The sequence below is a fragment of the Bos indicus genome, chromosome 11 (assembly GCF_029378745.1).
Source record: "Bos indicus isolate NIAB-ARS_2022 breed Sahiwal x Tharparkar chromosome 11, NIAB-ARS_B.indTharparkar_mat_pri_1.0, whole genome shotgun sequence".
NCBI lineage: Eukaryota > Metazoa > Chordata > Mammalia > Artiodactyla > Bovidae > Bos > Bos indicus.
In genome coordinates, this window is record NC_091770.1 from 7,094,330 (window position 1) to 7,115,217 (window position 20,888).

General features: G+C 42.3%; 1 protein-coding gene across 4 annotated transcripts in view; it reads left to right on the forward strand.

Annotated features, from left to right (window-relative positions):
- The window catches only part of IL18R1 (interleukin 18 receptor 1), a 37,053-nt gene extending 19,214 nt beyond the window's left edge, over window positions 1–17,839 (forward strand). For 2 of the 4 annotated variants that reach the window (XM_070798384.1, XM_070798385.1), the window contains exons 7-11: window positions 77–201; window positions 4,598–4,737; window positions 6,614–6,775; window positions 10,583–10,741; window positions 14,147–17,839. In XM_070798384.1, coding sequence (XP_070654485.1) covers window positions 77–201; window positions 4,598–4,737; window positions 6,614–6,775; window positions 10,583–10,741; window positions 14,147–14,502 — 942 coding nt within the window. In that variant the 3' untranslated portion in view covers window positions 14,503–17,839. The remainder of the gene's footprint in view (window positions 1–76; window positions 202–4,597; window positions 4,738–6,613; window positions 6,776–10,582; window positions 10,742–14,146) is intronic. The other 2 variants (XM_019969834.2, XM_070798387.1) reach the window with 2 other exon arrangements.
- The last annotated feature ends 3,049 nt before the right edge of the window (window positions 17,840–20,888 follow it).

Below are 20,888 nucleotides of genomic sequence, written 5' to 3' on the forward strand. Positions count from 1 at the left end.
ATACATTGGCTTTATTAATTTTAGCCTTTGGGAAACTTGAGTTTCTAAAATCAGAACGTTGGTTGTCAACTTTTACCTAGGAAAAGATATACAGCTCAACTGCTCTGCTCTGCTGAATGAAAAGGATATAATTTACTGGAACACCTGGAGAAAAAATGGAAAGGATCCTAATGTACATGAAGGGGAAGTGACGAGAATTAGGTATGGCTATGTGATATATTGTTGTTGTTCAGCTACTAAGTCGTGTCTGAGTGTTTTGCAACCCCATGGGCTGTAGCCCGCCAGACTCCTCTGTCCATGGGATTTGCCAGGCAAGAATACTGGAGTGGGGTGCCATTTCCTAATTTAGGAGACCTTCCCAGACCAAGAATCAAACCCACATCTCCTGCATTGGCAGGTGGGATCTTTACCACTGAGCCACCAGGGAAGCCCCTGGATCATATATATATATGAGATCAAAACACCAGACTCCTGAAAGACTGATAGGATGCTTGGGATGAATTTAACTTATAATTATAACTTATATATTTTATAATTATAATTCTCATATCTAAGCTGATGAATGATGCAGAAATTTATTGCTGAGGTCTAAGTTAGAAAGAGAAGGTCGGGACTTCCCTGGCAGTCCAGGGGTCAAGTCTGCATGCTTCCAATGCAGGGGGTGTGAGTTTATTCCCTGATCAGGGAGCTAAGATCCTGCATGCCATGTGGTGTAGTCAAAAAAGAAAAAGAAGGTCAGTGAGGCTTATTAGCACTGCCTTACGGAATTAGCTTTTGGTGAGTCAGGATCTGATGGGGGTGAAGACTTTACCTCCACCATCTTATGGAAGAGTGATTAACTAGGCCACTGTCGTATGAGCTTTGAACATTGTGTTAAATGCTTTGATTTTACGAATGTGCCAGAGAAAAGGCCACATCAGGAGACTGGGGCATGTACAAGTCACTCTGGGCCCCTTGAGTGCACTCTGGACCCTTATTGCATGCCTGGCTGTGTTGCCTATGTGTCACCGTGGGGCCAGCTGGGTGTCCGTAGGTGACGCAGTGCATCATCAGCACCTCTCTCTGAGAATCCTGGAACATCCCCAGCCACAGGCAGGCCATCTATTAATACCACTTCCTCTCCAGATCTGCCCCCTGTACTTCCCCCTACACACTTTTCTTTGTTCTCTTGTTGGAAATTATGGAAACGAGGAGAACTAAAAATCGTGAAGATGCAGCACTGTTTATAATAGCCAGGACATGGAAGCAACCTAGATGTCCATCAGCAGACGAATGGATAAGAAAGCTGTGGTACATATACACAATGGAGTATTACTCAGCCATTAAAAAGAATACATTTGAATCAGTTCTAATGAGGTGGATGAAACTGGAGCCTATTATACAGGGTGAAGTAAGCCAGAAAGAAAAACACCAGTACAGTATACTAATGCACATATATGGAATTTAGAAAGATGGTAATGATAACCCTGTATGCGAGACAGCAAAAGAGGCACAGATGTATAGAACAGTCTTTTGGACTCTGTGGGAGAGGGAGAGGGTGGGATGATTTGGGAGGATGGCATTGAAACATGTATAATATCATATAAGAAACGAATCACCAGTCCAGGTTCAATGCAGGATACAGGATGCTTGGGGCTGGTGCACTGGGATGACCCAGAGGGATGGGATGGGGAGTGAGGTGGGAGGGGGGTTCAGGATGGGGAACACGTGTACACTCGTGGCAGATTCTTGTTGATATATGGCAAAACCAATACAATATTGTAAAGTAATTAGCCTCCAATTAAAGTAAATAAATTTAAATTAAAAAAAAAAACGAAGGAAAAAAAAATCGCGACGATGGAGAGAGCCATTTGAAGACAGTTTTGTGAGTGTGAGGGGATATCTTCACTGGCCATGAGCTACGCTGACATAGACACTGCCTCCTGCTCTTTAGGGATAGTTCAGAGCTTCTTTGTATAGCATTCCTTATAGTGATTATCTTTATTTTTTTTTAGGGTGGTCCAACTAATCAATTATATTTGCTTTTTAAAAATTTTTATTGGAGTGTAGTTGCTTTACACTGTTGTGTTGGTTTCTACTGTACAACAAGCTGAATCAGCGATATATATGTACATATATATATGATTCTCTTTCTTAAGGGTGAGAATTAAGGGATTTTCTCAGGTCCAGGAGGGTTTCCAAAGATTGTTAGGTGAAAATGATGACTCAAGAAAACACTGATTTAAAGGACTAATCACGTACCCCCTGACATTTGTTGTTGGTCGACTGACATTGACCATAGTAATTATGGCAGCCTTTTCCCGTCAGTGTCCATTAATGGAAATTAGAAACACAGTAAGAGCAGATAGAAAAACCCAACAGGGTGGTTAGGTGTAAATATCTAGGAGGCAGCATTACTGCAAAACGTTCCAAATGGCGTATAGTTTAATACTTAAATGTCCTATATTAAAGAACATGAGTTTGAGTAAACTCTGGGAGATGGTGAAGGACAGGGAAGCCTGGTGTGCTGTGGTCCTACTGCCCATGGGGTTGCAAAAGAGTTGGACATGACTGAGTGACTGAACAGCAGCAACAAAGGAATGGTTATACTGTATTAAAACAAAACACACTGAACCTATGACCATTTACTCATTTTTGCCTGCACCTGCCTTTGTGGGATCTTAGTTCTCTGACCTAGAATCAAACCAGCACCTCCTCAAGTGGAAGTGCTCAATCTTAACTGCTGGACCACCTGGGAAGTCCCTCTACGGCCATTTCAATGCTTCTGAATGGTTTGGAGTCATTACCATCATTATTAAGGTAATTGTACACTCGGGTTTTAGTGAGTCATGGTCCTGAGGTGTCTGTCACCTTAGCTGCATTTTTTAGTTTTTCCTGCTTTTTTTATACACACACACACACACACACTTGTTTGTGGATTTTACACTGATGTTGAAAGAAAGATGAAAGTGTTAGTCGTTCAGTTGTGTTTGACTCTTTGTGACCCCATGGACTCTTTACACCAGGCTCCTCTGTCCATGGAATTCTCCAGGCAAGAATACTGAAGTGGGGTGCCATTTCCTCCTCTAGGGGATCTCCACAACCCAGGGGCCAAACCAAGGTCCTCCCACATTGCAGGCAAATTCTTTACCGTATGAGCCACCAGGGAAGCTATTTCTGGTTTGGTGACTTCTGTAGAGAATTTGGTTCTAAAATGAAACAGAGAGTTGGAGGCTGCTGCGGGTCCCATGTCCAGCTGCTGGAGGCCTGGCAGGTGAATGACTATACTTGGGAGTGCTGGTTGACCCCAAGCCTATAGAGCCTGCCACTGGCAAGAGGCAGATATCAAGAGCATTTGCCTTGTATCAAAGACAGGACATCTTGAGTCCTTTCAGAAAAGAAAGACAGTTGGCTGTGTTGGTGGTCTCTGGTCATTTTCTGACACTTTCTGAGCAGCTTAACTGGTATTTCTCATGTGCTTGGAGGATGTCTGAAAATAGTATTGTGTTTTAACTTAAATGCAGAACAAAATAAGAGTTATCTTAGGATTGTGAGGACAAGCTTGACATGCATCTGTATCTGTACTAATGATTCGCAGCCCTGTCCCTGCTGGCAGAGACTTCACGGTGGGAGGGACACTGAATAGTCGGGACAGGAGGAATGGATGAAACACAGGCACACCTTGGAGCTATTGCGGGTTTGGTTCCAGACTACCACCATAAAGCAAATACCGCAATAAAGCGAGTCCCATGAATTTTTTGGTTTCCCAGTGTACGTGAAATTATTTACACTATATACTGTGGGCTTCCCCAGTGACTCAGTGGTAAAGAATCTAGGAGATGCAGGAGACGCAGGTTTGATTTCTGGATTGGGAAGATCCCCTGGAGAAGGAAATGGCAACCTACTCCAATATTCTTACCTGGGAAATTGCATGGACAGAGGAGCCTGGCGGGCTACAGTCCATGGGGTCGCAAAAGAGTCGGATACAACTGAGCGACTGGGCGTGTACTGTACTCTATTAAGTGTGTAATGGCATTAAATGTAAAAAACAATATCCATACCTTATTTAAAAATACTTGATGGCTAAAATAAATGCCCAAACCATTACAATAGTAGCATTGAAGATCGCTGATCACAGATTCCCTAATAAATATAATGATAATGAAAAAATGTGAATTTCTGAGAATTACCAAAATGTGACACAGAGACATAAAGTGAGCAAATGCTGTTGGGAAAATGGCACCCAGAGACTTGCTTGATACACCTTGAATTTGTAAAAAGTGCAATATCTGCAAAGTGCAATAAAGCAAAGTTCAGTAAAATGAAGTATGCCTGTAATTGAGAGAGAAAATATTTTCTCGTATTTTTAACTGAACACCGTCGTCTTCCAGGCATTTAGTTCTAGGCAGCACCTGCCCCAGATGGTCTCAGGAGGACTGACATCCCCAGGGAGCAGGCAGCTCACACTTGAACAGAACTCACCAGAAAGCGAAGATCTCTGAAGTCCACAGAGCATTGCTTTTTACAGATGCATTTGCGCAAACAGATTCCTCTCTCATGGGTCATGTCGCTGGTAACGACACATAGCCTATTGCTAAATCATGTTCCTCTCTTACAGGACTTCAGAAGGCAAATGGCTTGCTTCCACAATACTGAGGATTGAGAACGTAAATACAAGAAATCTAAACTTTTCATACAATTGCACTGCGGTCAATGAGGGAGGCATCGACACCAAAAGCTTCCTCTTGCTGCTAAAAGGTGTGAGGAATTTTATTTTTGGAAGTCGGTGCAAACCTAGACTGCTACAGCTGAGAGGCCCGTCATAACTCATCACTTCCTCACCTCACATACCAAGAACCAGGCTCCTGAGAGGTGAAGGGCTTGACTTTTCACAGGCGTCCAGTGGGAGCACTGGTCTCAGCTCACTGCTGTCCCTCATAATATAACGTTAAGCGACAAAGAGTGATCACCATGTGGGTCCAATTAAGTAAATGTTTTCAGGGAAAAAAGAAAATCTAGAAGGAAATGTACTAGCATGTTGGCAGTGGCCATGGCCACACTGTGGAATGGTTATTACAAATTATTCTATTGGGGTTTCCCTGCGGTCTGGTGATTGGGACTCCAAACTTCCAATGCAGGGGGTGTGGGTTCGGTTCCAGCATAAGATTCCTCATGCTGTGTAGCCAAAAAATTAAAATAAAGAAAAAATACAATGTGCAACTTTAAAAGTTTTGAACAGATTTATTAAAAAGAATTATTCTGTCCTTTATGACAGAATAATTTAATTTAACCTTTATGGGTTATGTTGTCCATAATGAGCATAAACTCAACCCATCTAGGAAAGGTAACTTGTTTTCTCAAAGGACATTTTCATATAAAAATATGCAAAAGTTCTCAGAGCTGAGTGCCAGGTAATGTGCTCACTACTTATTTGTAATATTTAACCCACCTTCAAAGCAGCAGCCCTGTATGTGAAGGAGAAAATACTACCAGCTTCATTGCTGTCCTGTGTGTATAGATAAAACACTAAGAGTTGAGGGTATCAGTGACTTTCTCTAGGACACAGAATAGGTGCTGGATCCAGGCTGAAGCCCACATGCCCTCGCCTGGGCACTCAATCTCTCAAGGTTACCAGGGAGTAAGCGGGTGGGGGAGGGGCAAATCGGAAGTTTGGGATTGACATATACACAGCGCTGTATATAAAACAGAGAACAAATGAGGCTCTACTGTATAACATAGGGACCTCTACTCAGTATTCTATAATGGTCTATGTAAGAAAAGAATCTGAAGAAGAGTGAATTTATGCCCACATATAACAGACTCACTTTACTGTGCATCTGAGACTGGGATAGCAGTGTAAATCAACTGCGCTTCAATTAAAATACAGTGTCCTTTGCAGAGACATGGCTGCGGCTAGAGAGTGTCATACAGAGCGAAGTCAGAAAGGGAAAAACGAATACCGTATATGCATGTGTGTGTGCAACGTAGAAAAATGGTGTGGATGCTCCTACTCACAGAGCGGAAATAGAGACACAAACGTAGAGAACAAATTATGGGTACCCAGGGGGAAGTGGGGGGTTGGGATGGACACATAGAGACTAATGAGATAGATGACTAATGAGAACATACTGCAGAGCACGGAGAACTCTGCTGAATGCTTTGTGGTGAGCTGAATGGGAAGGAAGCCCATTCGGGAGGGGGTACATGTGTGGCCGATTCATTTGGCTGTACAGTAGAAACTAGCACCACATTGTAAATCAGCAAAAATTAATTAAAAATAAATAAAAATTAATCTTAAAAGATTCCACGCCTTCACAATATGTTCCCAGCCCACTAACTGAGATTTATGTGTGGGTCCTTCTGCATTTTGCCCCGGTGTCTCAGCATCCTAGAAATCTGACTTCCTTGGGTAGAAACAGATTCTCAGTTCACATCTCTGTATAATACCCTTGTACACATTTCTATGGAGCAAAAAGATCACCACAGGAGACTAAGGGCAGGAGTTCAGAGTAACTGGATAGACAAGTTGATTTGTGTTAAAGGTAAAAAAAAAAAACTGACCACAGCAATATGATGGTGAAAGACTCTAATGAAATTTTCCTGACTGATTTTCCCATTTTCTTTTTCTTTCTAGAAGACATGGTTGACATCCCAGGCCACGTCTTCACTAGAGGAATGATCGTAGCTGTCGTGATCTCAGTGGTGGTTGTCTGCCTTGTGACCATGGGTGTCATTTATAGAGTTGACTTGGTTCTATTTTATAGACATTTCATGGGAAGAGACGAAACCTTAACAGGTAATGAATGTCATAATGCTGGGATCTCTTATCTTACAGTTTCATTAAGAAGCTATGAATTAATCTTCACCTTATGTTGATTATATTGTTGGGTTAATGGTAGTAGTGGAGAAGGCAATGGCAACCCACTCCAGTACTCTGGCCTGGGAAATCCCACGGATGGAGGAGCCTGGTGGGCTACAGTCCATGGGGTTGAGAAGAGTCGGAAACGGCTGAGCGACTTCACTTTCACTTTTCACTTTCTTGCGTTGAAGAAGGAAATGGCAACCCACTCCAGTATTCTTGCCTGGAGAATCCCAGGGATGGGAGCCTGGTGGGCTGCTGTCTATGGGGTCACACGGAGTTGGACATGACTGATGTGACTTAGCAGCAGCAGCAATGGCAGTAGAGGTTTTCCATAAGAAAAACTGATCTGACGAATCATCTGCTGTGGATGTTGTCTGTGCCACTTTTTCTTGTGCTTACTTACCTGTTGTCAAAAATTATTCTCTAATGGTTTCATGCATGTATGCTGTGTCCTTCTAAATGTGCTGTGACATGTTCTTGCCCAAGGACTGTGTGTCTGAATGTCATTGCTCACATACCATCTGGTGCCTTACACAAAGTGCACACTCAGTTAAAGTCATTTAAATTGAGTTGAGTTGTATCATGGTTCATTATTTAAACCCAGCAAAGGAGGCTGCATGATGGACTTGCAAGAACCTTGAACTCCATACCACATGACCTGAGTTCCAGTCCCCTAGCTCTGCTATTTTTTTATCTGCTCCTCCTTCTATCTGGGGACTGTGGTTTCTCAGTTTTCCTAATTTTGAAGGTGATCAGAGGTCCTCAAGATTCAAAATAGAGGGGCTTCCCTGGTGATCCAGTGGCTAAGACTCCACGCTCCCAATGCAGGGGCCCCGGGTTTGATCCCGGGTCTGGGAACTAGATTCCACATGCTGCAGCTAACAAAAGACATTCTGAGTGTCACTACTAAAAAGAAACCCCACATGCCACAGTGAAGAGCCCAAGGGCTGCAAATAAGGCCCAGGGCAGGCAAATAAAGAGATAAATTTTTTTTTTATTCAAAATAGTTACCAAATTAGAAAGGTATGGGTATAATCCATTGCACTTGCTTTTATATCTGTGTGTGTGTGTGTGTGTGTGTAGCACATACATAGCTCAAAATATTAAAACTCTTAGAAATGATACGTACATGTTCGTCCAACGCCTGTTTCCCGCCTCATCTCCTATTGGTAGTATATTCAAATGAATGTTAATAATATAGAATCATATTTTACTCCTATTTGAAAGACAGATCTTGCCATGCTCTACACCTATTCTGAACTTTGTTTTATTGTATCTTGGATACCCTTCCATCTTAGTTTATAAAGCCTCTCGTTTTTTCGGGTTGCACAATGTTTTATTTCTATGAATGCACCTTTGTTTATTGAGTCACCACTTGATGGACACTCGGGTTTCTTACAACCTTCCATTATTGCAGAAGTGATGTAGTGGAGAACTTAGTATAGTCATCATTTCGTTTGTGTGCAGTGTAACTGAAGGGAAACTCCGTAAAGGAGAATAACTAGAAATGTAGATGTGGATACAGTTGGTTTGATGTACACTCCATCGTGTCCAACTCTCTAGCCCCGTGGACTGTAGCCCGCCAGGCTCCTCTGTCCATGGAATTTTCCAGGCAAGAATACTGGAGTCAGCTGCCATTTCCTACCCCAGGGGATCTTCCCAGGCCAGGAATCAAACTTATGTCTCTTGCATCTCCTGCATTGGCCGGTGGATTCGTTTACCATTAAGTCACCTGGGAAGCCCAGTAGAATCACTGACTCTTACTTATACTGAGAGATAGCTGTATTTCACAACAACCTAAGAGTTATGCAAGGGACCCACTTACTGATTAAATTCAGAAGTAGCTCTGTTTCTGCCAACTTTTCTTACCTTTGATATGCATGTGAATTCTGCAATTTTTACCAAATGTTCAGTCTTTTGTATGTGCTCTATTCCTCAAAGCAGTTGCTCTAAACCAAAGATAAGTTCTGATTTGAACTGCTGAACCAGGATGCTAGAGGCAGAATTGAAGAATCTTTTCCCAGAGACAGAAAGGGTTGTTTTGTGAGCCTGGATGCTGCTGAAGATATTGGGCTGGGTTGTTGAGCATAAGTGATACTCAATATAAAGAACATGGACCAAGAATGCTTTTACCCTATTCTTTTGAAATAGAGAAGCCAATAATATTTAGCCTTAAACTCAGTAGCAAATTCATTCACCCCAGTAATGTACACAAGCATAAATCTAATTCCTCTAGCATCTAACCAAATGTCATGGGATAAGGTAGACGTTTTTACACCTACTCCCCCTTCTTCCTCTACTGACCCCAACTAACATCATATCCATGGAGATCTCTGCTCACTCTTAGACCAAGTTTTTTTTGTTTATTTGTTTGTTGTTTTGTTTACACTGTCTTGTAGCTGCTAACATTATTTGTCAGCTTTTCCAAGATGTTGCCTGTGTCCACTCTGTCTTCTCAAATAGATTGGATGAAAGCAGAAGAGAGAAATGTGTATTATTTTTCAGTCACCCAGTTAGTAGAACAGTCTTTATTGTTTGCTGACACAGTCTCCTTGAACACTGCTTTCCTATCCAGAATTAAGTAGGAGCAAATGTCATCAATGAAAACCTATAATAGAACAGAAGCTTTTCTATTGCTGTCTAAAGCATCATAGACCATGTAGCATGTGTTCCTATAGCATATGATTTCAATCATCTCCAGTCACTTCGTTCCATTCTCCAGGGTAAATACTCAGCTTTGTTTTTATTCTCACTTTCAGGGGGTGGTTTTGAGGGTAGATTCAGATGGCAGTAGAATTAAATGATATTAATAGCAGTAGAATAAGCCAAGGTAAGATTTGCTCCCGGATCCTGGAGAGAACATATTTGGGCTCCTTGACCTTCTATTTTCTTTAAATTTCTTTAATGCCCTAACCTAAAGTTTGTAGTCCTTCCAGTTATGGCTTTTTGGAGGCCTGGTCTAGAACTTGAACTCTTCATCTGTTTTCACAGGTCTCTGTGTCAAGAGACCTTTTTGGTGCCAAACAATGGGACTTTTAATGTACATGCTTAGGAAACATTTGCCAGTTGACTACTTGATTCCCATACAAGGTCTGAGTATGTTATTTTTTTGTTGGCCTATAATAATAACTGAGTGTATTCCTTGTTGACAACTTCAAAAGTCAGAGATAAAGAGTGATGCATGAAAAACATGGAACCAAAGGATATTTGAGGGACCTTATGCATTACCTAGTTTAAACATTCTTGTTTTATTTTTAAATTTGTTTTCTATCAAAAATATTTTATTCTTTTATTTAATAGCTTCATCGAGGTATAATCAATATATGAAGAACTGCACAGATTTTTTTATTGGAGTATAATTGCTTAACAGTGCATTAGTTTCTGCTGTACCACAAAGTGAATCAGCTCTATGTATACATACGTCCCTTCCCTCTCGGACCGCCCTCCACCAACGAGCCCCCCGCCCCCGTGACATCCCACCCTCCTAGGTCATCACAGAGCACCAAGCTGAGCTCCCTGTGCTCTCCAGCAGCTTCCCACTAGCCATCTGTTTCACACATAGTCGTGTATGTAATTTAATGTCTACACTGTGTCGGACTGATGTGTTTGAATGTGAGGATGCTCTATTTGACTTTTCTCTTTCAATGATTCCATTCCCACCTTCCGGGGATTTCACTCAAGTCTTTAGTTAAATAAAGCCTTGTTTTCACACTAATGAAAGGGGTCAACCTTATCTCCTAGATGGAAAAACATATGATGCTTTTGTGTCCTACCTGAAAGAGTGTCAGCCCGAGCATGGAGAGGAGCACGCGTTTGCTGTGGAGACTTTGCCCAGGGTGTTGGAGAAACATTTTGGGTATAAGTTATGCATATTTGAAAGAGATGTGGTTCCTGGAGGAGGTAAGAAAGGGAATACCAGATAGAAAACTAGTGGAAGGGGACTTCCCTGGCAGTCCAGTCATTAAAACTCCTAGCTTCCAATACAGGAGGTGTGGGTTCAATCCCTGGTCGGGGAACTAAGATCCCACATGCTGTGAGGTGAGGCCAAATAAGTAAATACACATTAATAATAAATAAACACAGTACATCCAATTTTAAAAGAAGGCCTTAAAAAATAAGGAAAATTAGTGGAGATGGTTTTTAAAAGATGAATAGCTTACCTTATAAAAGGCTCTCCTGTTTGCTTAAAAATGAAAGAAAAGTGAAAGTGAAAGTCACTCAGTCATATCCAACTCTTTGTGACCCCATGGACAGTCCAGTCAGTGCAATTCTCCAGGCCAGAATACTGGAGTGGGTAGCCGTTCCCCTGTAAACCAGAAATGATGAGCAACCTGTACTCCTTCCAAGTGTGGCCTCTGGGGAGCCTGGTCCAGAACTTGAACTCTTCCTCTTGCTTCAGAGGTCTCTGACTCTGGAGAAAGGGAGCAAGTGCTCCATTTTCAGAACCAGGGCCAGAATTGCTATTACAAAGCATTTAATAGACCAGAGTAAGGACTTACCCAGTGGCTCAGCAGTAAAGCATCTGCCGCCTGCCAGTCAGAAGATGCAGGTTCTATCCCTGGGTGGGGAAGATTCCCTGGAGGAGAAAATGGCAACTCACTCCAATATTCCTGCCTGGAGAATGCCATGGACACAGGAGCCTGTGGGTTACAGTCCATGGAGTCACAAATCATCAAACCTGATTGAGCACAGGATGAATCCCTCTTTTGATGGTATTTTGTATAGCAAAACCTAATAAAACTAATTTAATATGTGATTCTTTGGACTATAAACGCAGGTTAATTCTTACCAAAAAATGTTTCTTCTTTATCGTGTTGACATTGTGAGAAAATTAAAGTAGAAATTAGGAGTAATGGTAAAGGTTAAATAAAATGAGATTGATGGTTCCTACCATATTTTGATTGTGAAATTCAAGTTTTAAATTAATATATGAATACAAATGGCTGTAACATGATACTAAAGTATATTACAGCTAAACTCAAAGAGATTTAGTAACACTTCCACATTTCCTCTGAAAGTCTTTCAGAGATTTGGAATCTGGTGTCAAATTATTATAGATGCTGCTGCTGCTAAGTCACTTCAGTCCTTTCTGAGTCTGTGCGACCCCATAGATGGCAGCCCACCAGGATCCCCTGTCCCTGGGATTCTCCAGGCAAGAACACTGGAGTGGGTTGCCATTTCCTCCTCCAATGCATGAAAGTGAAAAGTGAAAGTGAAGTCTCTCAGTTGTTCTGACTCTTAGCGACCCCATGGACTGCAACCTACCAGGCTCCTCCATCCGTGGGATTTTCCAGGCAAGAGTACTGGAGTGGGGTGCCATTGCCTTATAGATGCTAGTGCCTCACAAATGATGCAACACAAATGTCTTGATAGTTACCATCACTCATTCATTCATTCATCATTCGCTGAGCACCATCTTTGTGGCAAATTCTAAGTTGGGCATTTAGGATAGGGCAGGAAATAAGAAACAGTTGTGGGGACTTCCTGGTGGTCCAGTGGTTACGACTTCACCTTCCAATGCAAGGAGTGCAGATTCCATCCCTGGTTTGGGAGCTAAGATCCCGTGTACCCAAAATGCAAAGTGTAAAACAGAACAATATTGTAACAAATTCAATAAAGACTTTAAAAATGGTCCACATCAAAAAAAAAAAGTCTTAAAAAAAGTGTTTTTTTCCTTCTTAGGTTACAAATTAAGAAGGGAAAATGTTACACATTAGAAAGAGAAAATATTTTTAAATATCAAATAACCTCTCTAAGAGATAACATACCAAACTGTCACATGCATTCGACACTGTGATGCTTTGTGTGTCACTGCTTTGTATCCAAGGAGACACGCTGTCACAAAGTATTTCTTCTTGATTTTGCATCCATTTTATTATTAAATATTTCCATTATTTTCTAGGAAGCATTTAGATAACAGGTTTCTTCTTCACTCTTAAATAAAAATAAAGAATGCTTGTATTGTTGTTCAGTTACTTAGTCATGTCCATCTCTTTGGGACCCCATGAACTGCAGCATGCCAGGCTTCCCTGTCCTTCACTATCTCCCAGAGTTTGCTCAAACTCATGTCCAGACTCATGCCATCCAACCATCTCATCCTCTGTTGCACCCTTTTCCTCTTGCCCTCAATCTTTCCCAGCATCAGGGTCTTTTCCAATGAGTCGACTGAGTGGCCAAAGTATTTGGAGCTTCAGCTTCAGCGTCAGTCCTTCCAGTGAATATTCAGGGTTGATTTCCTTTAGAATTGACTGGTTTGATCTCCTTGCTGTCCAGGGGACTCTCAAGAGTCTTCTCCAGCACCACAGTATGAAAGTATCAATTCATAATTAGTTCAGGTTAGAACCTCAGTCTGCGAAGGGCTGGATCTAGAACAGAGGTTGGCAGTCTGTCAACCACAGGGCAGCTCCAGTCCTTGAAGCAGCCACACGCATTTGCTCCTGTGTTGTCTGTGGCTGCTTTTGAGCTAATCAGCAGAGTTGAATAGCTGTGACAAAGACAGTATGACCTGCCAAGGCTGAAATATTTACCATCTGGCCCCTTACAGAAAAGGTTTATCAACCTGTGGTCTGGAATAATGGCAGTGTTGTGGGCTTTTTTTTTTTTTTTTTTTAATATTTCAATTAGTATTTTAGCCTGTTCTTCCATGCGTGTAAAGAGGCAGGATGGTGTCATGGTTAGGAATAGACACTCTGGAACCAGACCACGTGGGGTCAGATTCCAGTTCTGCCATTTATCAGCTGTGTGACTCTGGGCAAGTTACTGAACCACTCTGTGCTTTGGTTTCCTCCTCTGTAAAATGAGGGTGATTACAGTACTTTCTTCATAGGATCATTGTGCTGATTAAAGGAGTTCATATACGCAACATGTTTAGAAGAAGGTATGGCACAGAGTTGGAAAAAGAAGTAACAATGCACTCCATTATTCTTGCCTGGGAAGCCCCGTGGATAGAGGAGCCTGGTGGGCTACACCCATGGGGTCTCAGAATCGGATGTTACTGAGCACACACACACCAGGCACAGAGGAAGGCTAAGGAGGTATTCATTATCTTTGTGCAGTTGATTGCTTCTTTAAACGCAGGGGGTATGAGTTCTATCCCTGGGCAGGGAACTAAGATCCCACATGCCACACAGCCAAAAAAAAAAATTAGTTAAAAAAATAGGCATATAAAACTGAGAATGACCTACTTTAAACTTTATTAGTGAAGCTGAGTTAAATAATACAAAATAGGACTGTGCAACATGATTTTTATCTCCTGTCCACCCTTTTGGTTTTCTTAAATTAACCTGCCACCTCTTATATTTTCAGCTGTTGTTGATGAAATCCATTCATTGATAGAGAAAAGCCGAAGACTGATCATTGTTCTCAGTAAAAGTTATATGTCTAGTGAAGTCAGGTATGAACTTGAAAGTGGACTCCATGAAGCACTGGTGGAAAGGAAAATTAAAATCATCTTAATTGAATTTACACCTGTCGGAGACTTCAGATTTTTGCCTCAATCACTGAAGCTTTTGAAATCCCACAGAGTTCTGAAGTGGAAGGCAGATAAGTCTCTGTCTTATAACTCAAGGTTCTGGAAGAATCTTCTTTATCTGATGCCTGCAAAAGCAGTCAAACCCTGCAGAGATGAGTCAGAAGTCTCGCCTGTTCTTTTGAAGTCCTAATCTTCAGAAAAGCTGAGCAGAAGAAAGAGCTCTTGACAGTCTGAGGACTGAGTGTCTGAGCCTGTGGATAACAGAGGGCATTATTCAAATATTTAACTCTACTCTGTGAACATCTTACTCACAGACTGAAGATGAACTTGGCATTTAGGTTGCCAGGGATAAGACTAAACATTCATCTATGGCCGGGGACTTCCACTGTTTGTGTGCTTAGTCGCTCAGTCACGTCTGACTCTTTGTGACCCCATGGACTGTACCCCACCAGGCTCCGCTGTCCATGGGGATTCTCTAGGCAAGAATATGGAGTGGGGTGCCATGCCCTCCTCCAGGGGATCTTCCCAACTCAGGGATCGAACCCAGGTCTCCCACATTGCTTGCATATTGTTTGCCATCTGAACCACCAGTGAAGCCCAAGAATACTGGAGTGGGTATCCTATCCCTTCTCCAAGGGAACTTCCCAACCCAGGAATCAAACCAAATCTATTATAGGCAGGTTCTTTACCAACTGAGCTACCAGCGAAGTCCCTGAGCTCCCAGAAGACTGGGGAGCTCAACAGAAATGTGTCTCCTGTTTCTCCTTCTATAACTGGATGCAGGCAGTCTGCTCAGGCACATGTTCAGCAACTGTGAGGTTGGATGTTGTTCAGTCACTCATTCGTGTCTGGTTCTTTGTGACCCCATGGACTGTAGCCCACTAAGCCTCCCTGTCCTTCACTATCTCCCGGAGTTTGCTCAGACTCATGTCCATTGGATCAATGATGCCATCCAACCATCTCATCCTCTGATATGAGGCTGGACATGGCACAAATAACTTAGGCCTTAAAATAAGGGCAGGTTTTAAGAGCTTTTTAATGCTAAAAGTTGAGCTAAAGGATTTTAAGTTTACCTTGTGGTATTGCCTATGCAGTGGGTGACACAGGAACTGGAATGGAGTCTCTCCCAGCTCTCGCAAGAGCTGCTACCTCTACACACCTCAGTGCCTGGGATTGGCTGGGGATGGGGTGGCAGGGCTGTGTGCAGGGCGAGGTATGAGGTTTGAGCTATTGTAACAGTGTTTCAACCTCAGGGCATCCTTAATTATCCTTACTACAGTTGCAGGCCTACAGTTGAAATCCCACTAAGATGCTACAGAGGGCTTGCTTAATTGGACCTATTTGTGGAAATTTCTTAAAAAGGAACTGCAAACAACCTTTTATCTTTCATGCCAGATACAAATCATTTTCTGGTTTTTTTAAAAAACAGTCTCAGACATTTATTGACTTTGAATGTTTAGACATGGGATAGGGACCAGATCAAATTAGTTATTAAGCAGCCAAAAAATTGATGGTTACTTGCTCAATTTTTTTTTGAACCTTTTATTTTATATTGGGGTATAGCTGGTTAACAATGTTGTGATAGATTCAGGTGGACAGCAAAAGGACTCAGCCATACATACACACGTATTCATTCTCCCCTAAACTCACTTCCCATCCAGGCTAACATAGCACATAATGTTATATAACATTGAGCAGAGTTCGCTGTGCTGTCCAGGAGGACCTTGTTGGTTATGCATTTTTAATATACTTGCTCCATTTTTAAAAGGTTACAAATTTAAAATGCCCCTCAGCTCAGCAGTAAAATAAATCAGCCTACCAATTTATTTGATCGGAGAAGGCAATGGCATCCCACTCCAGTACTCTTGCCTGGGAAATCCCATGGATGGAGGAGCCTGGTAGGCTATAGTCCATGGGGTCGCGAAGAGTTGGACACAACTGAGCAACTTCACTTTCACTTTTCACTTTCCTGCACTGGAGAAGGAAATGGCAACCCACTCCAGTATGCTTGGAGAATCCCAGGGATGGGAGCCTGGTGGGCCGCCGTCTATGGGGTCGTACAGAGTCAGACACGACTGATGTGACTTAGCAGCAGCAGCAGCAGGATCAAACCTACCAAGGGAGACACAGGTTCCATCCCTGGGTCGGGAAGATCCCCTGGAGAAAGAAATGGCAGCCCACTCCAGTATTCTTGCTGGGAAATCCCATGAACAGAGGAGCCCAGTGGGCTACATTCCATGGGGTCTCAAAGAGACAAGACTGAGCACCCACGCACAGACCTCGGATGGAGGGCAAGGCTGGGGGTGTGCAGCCAAGACACTTGAACTGGATCCTGGGTTTACTATTACCATGACCTCTGGCATCTCCTCTGACTCACCTGTGATGAGTTTTCCTCATCAGTAAAATTAGAATTTACAAGAATTGTTCAGGGGGACTAAATGAATAAATATAAATGAAGCACTTACATCAGTTACTGGCACGGAATTAACACTCTGTAAGTGTTGGTCCTGCCACTTTGGTATTAGTTGTTGCTTTTATTATTATTAGTTGCTAAGTCGTGTCTGACTCTCTGCAACCCCATGGACTGCAGCTTGCCAGGCTTCCCTTTCCTTCACTGTCTCCCTGAGTTTGCTCAAATTCAGGTCCATTGAGTCAGTGACTTGAGGATATTCGTTTATTCAGAGAAGCATAGAGGAAAAGCATATCCGTAGGATAAGCTTCATTGGAAAGGATATTTCTTCATTGGACATGTGCAACTTTCAATGTCTAAAGACATATATCTGTCTCCTTAAAGTGAACCCAGTCCTCTGGGCCTTTCTGATGGCCTTAGTGGTAATGGCTGGGCCTGAAAATCAGTGAGAGAGTGAGAGCTACCAGCCTTACAGAGAAAGGAAAGAGCTGGGTAAGCTTGGAAGCCTAGTTGGATATATGGGTGCAGTATGACAATTCCAAAAGAATTTAAAGCAGATACTGTTTAAAACAGCTGTGGTACTACTGTATATAAAATAGATGATCAGCTAGGACCTACAGTACAGTCCGGGAAACTCTATTCAGTATCCTCTAATGACCTATGTGGGAGAAGAATCTGAATGGATATATGGATGTGGATACATGACTCACTTGGCTGTACACCTGAAACGAACACAACATTGTAAATCAATGATACTCCAACACAAAATAAAAAATTTAAAAAATTAAAGGCAACTTAAAAAATTAAATAGAACAGCTGTGGTAGATACTACTGAAAATCAAAAATAAGATTTTCAGTATAAGAAAGTGATCTAACTTTTGTAGCACTACTTACAACTTTGTATGCCAGTTGTATGGTTAAAAATGTAAAATGATTTAATTGCTAAGATTTATATGTGAAAATATATGGTCGTGAGAAATTTTATTCCTGTCATCATTATCTCTAACACACAGAATGATTTCCTTTCTTATTATGTTTCTTTAAATACATTAAATGGATTTTGTAGTAATGTGTTAAATGTATATATTAAATATGTGCTTTAAAACACATTAACGAACCATTGATGTTGTGCTTTTATTTTTGAAAAAATCTCAACATCTTTTTCACTTATTTTAAAATTTCAGGAACTTCTCTGGCAGTCCGGTGGTTAGGACTTTGCCTTGCAATGCAGGGAGTTCGAGTTTAATTCCTGATCAGGGAGTTAAGATCCCATATATCTCTCAGCCAAGAAGTCAAACATAAAACAGAAACAATATTGTAACAAATTCAATAAAGACTTAAGAAAAATGTCAACCCCTCATTCTCAATGTGGATTTCCACCTCTTTGATAAGATGTGGGTCATTCACAATGAACATTTCCATCTATCTTTTTTTATGTCAAATTGCTTTGTACATACTTTCTCAGTTTCACCTTCCATCCAGGAGCCAAAACTGAGCTTACTGTCACAAGGCCACCCAATGCCCAGCAGGAATATCAGGTTATTCACATGCCAGTTAATTCACGTGCATATTTTAAAATGTAAGTGCAAACATTTCCAACCAGGACCAATAAGTAACTGGCTGATAAAATAATGTCATTCTCTTTTATGACTTCATATGTCCTTACATGTGGAGTCCGTCTCAGAAAATCAGAGATGAGTCCGCCACTTAAGATGTACAAAGAAACACTCCGTGTGTGTCCATTATGTGCTGGAAGTATTTACTAAATTATTCTGACAGTCTCTTAGAGCAGGTGGTGGTTTAGTCACTAAGTCGTGTCCGACTCTCTGTGACCCCATGGACTGTAGCCCACCAGGCTCCTCTGCCCATGGGATTCTCCAGGCAAGAATACTGGAGTGGGTTGACATTTCTTTCTCCACTTTGCCATTTCCTTCTCCACTCTGAGAGCAGAGAGAGACCTTATTACCCAATATTCTAAAGCCTGGAACCTGAGACACGACCAATCCAGGGGCCAATCCTGAGCATACAGGTAGCTAGTGTGACAGGCTGGAGCAGAGAGGGTACCGAGCCCTCTCTTTATGGGCTGTTGCACAGTGAGACTTGAGGGAAGCTGTGGGCACTTCTTGGGGAGATCCATTGTACCAGAGGGTCTAGACAGTCTTGCAGAGAGGAAGCAGGGCTGCTTAGGACTGGCTCATGCTTCGCAAGCTAAGTTGCTTCAGTCGTGTCTGACTCTTTGCGACCACAGGGACTGCAGCCCGCCAGGCTTCTCCGCCCATGGGATTTTCCAGGCAAGAGTACTGGAGTGGGTTGCCATTTCCTCTTCCAGTGGATCTTCCCAAGGTACGGCTCAGAGGAGGATAAAAGAGTACAAGGGTTCTTCTAGGGTACTAGGGTAGGGATGGAAGGCAACAGCACCCAAGTTCTCCACAGGATGGGAATGTACACTCGACTGAGGTACCTGCTAAGATACAGGCAGTCAGGCCCCTGACAAGTATGAGGAGCGCATCCAATATGGATGCTAGCGGTTGACCAGCTGGCTCCAGAGGACTGTCAGCCGGGCATAGATGAGGGTGAGCTCCTTGCAGCCATTATCAGCATGCTTGTCTGAACGAGACACCGGCACAATCGATTTGAATCGCAGCTCTAAATGCTCAGGGGAAATAGCTCATCGCATCACCCCGGCACGAGTGCAGCTCTGAAGGAGGAGACCTGGGCTTTGGGGGGAGCCAGCTTCCTGAGCAGAAGCTACTCTGAGAGATGGGCTTGGGAGCCTTGCAGGGCTCTTCAGAGAGTGGCCAAACCACAGCTCCGACAGGAAACGGGCTGTGTGCGCTGAAGGCAGGACACAGGGTCCCTGCAGACCTGCCTCCGGACCACACTGATAGTGATCACAAGCCGGGCTGGGAGGGCTGAGACCAACATTGTGTATCTGCGAGAGGCTTATGAAAACCAGCTTTTATCTCTTTGTAGCCTACCTTGTGGTTGCACATACCATCCGGGGAACATGTGATGCCCCATTTACACAATAGCCACAACTTGATGTGCAAGTTTAATAATTAATGGTGAGACCCTAGAGAAGCTGTCATACAGAGTGAAGTAAGTCAGAAAGAGAAAAACAAATATTGTGTATTTACACATATATGTGGATCTAGAAAAATGGTACAGACGAACCTATATGCAAAGCAGAAATAGAGATACAGACATAGAGAACAAGTGTATGATTCCAAGGGGAAGAGATGGAGACTGGGATTGACACATATACACTATTGATACGATGTATAAAATAGATAACTAATTATTGTATAGCACAGGGAGCCCCATTTAACGCTCTGTGGTGACCTACTAGGGAGGAAATCCCAAAAGATGGGATATACCTGTATGTAATAGTGATTCACTTTGTTGTACAGTAGAAAGTAATGGCATTGTAAAGTAACTATACACCAATAAATAATAATACTACTTAATGGTTAACATATTAAAATCAACTTTCAAATTGGGTTTCAGGAATCCCAGGGCTCATGAGAGGTGTCTTAATGCATATCCAGGCAGTGGGATGGAGTGAGGCGGGCATATAGATGTGCTGACTCCAGACCTCTCCCCACATCCCACTCCCTCCAATCTGTCAACCAGACCAGCACTGCTTTTACCCATTTTTATTTTGAGATTTCATGTGACAATTTTATTTGGCAAAATCCAACATGTCTGAATAAGCCATGTTTTAGATGTAATGAATGCAATCAATCCTTTCTAACTAGATAGAAATGATTATAGAATTGTTTAGAAAGGGAAATAGACTCTAGGCACCGCCCTTATGGCAGAAAGTGAAGAGGAACTAAAAAGCCTCTTGATGAAAGTGAAAGTGGAGAGTGAAAAAGTTGGCTTAAACATTCAGAAAACGAAGATCGTGGCATCTGGTCCCATCACTTCATGGGAAATAGATGGGGAAACAGTGGAAACAGTGTCACACTTTATTTTTGGGGCTCCAAAATCACTGCAGATGGTGACTGCAGCCACGAAATTAAAAGACACTTACTGCTTGGAAGGAAAGTTGTGACCAACCTAGATAGCATATTGAAAAGCAGAGATATTACTTTGTCAACAAAGGTCCGTCTAGTCAAGGCTATGGTTTTTCCTGTGGTCATATATGGATGTGAAAGTTGGAC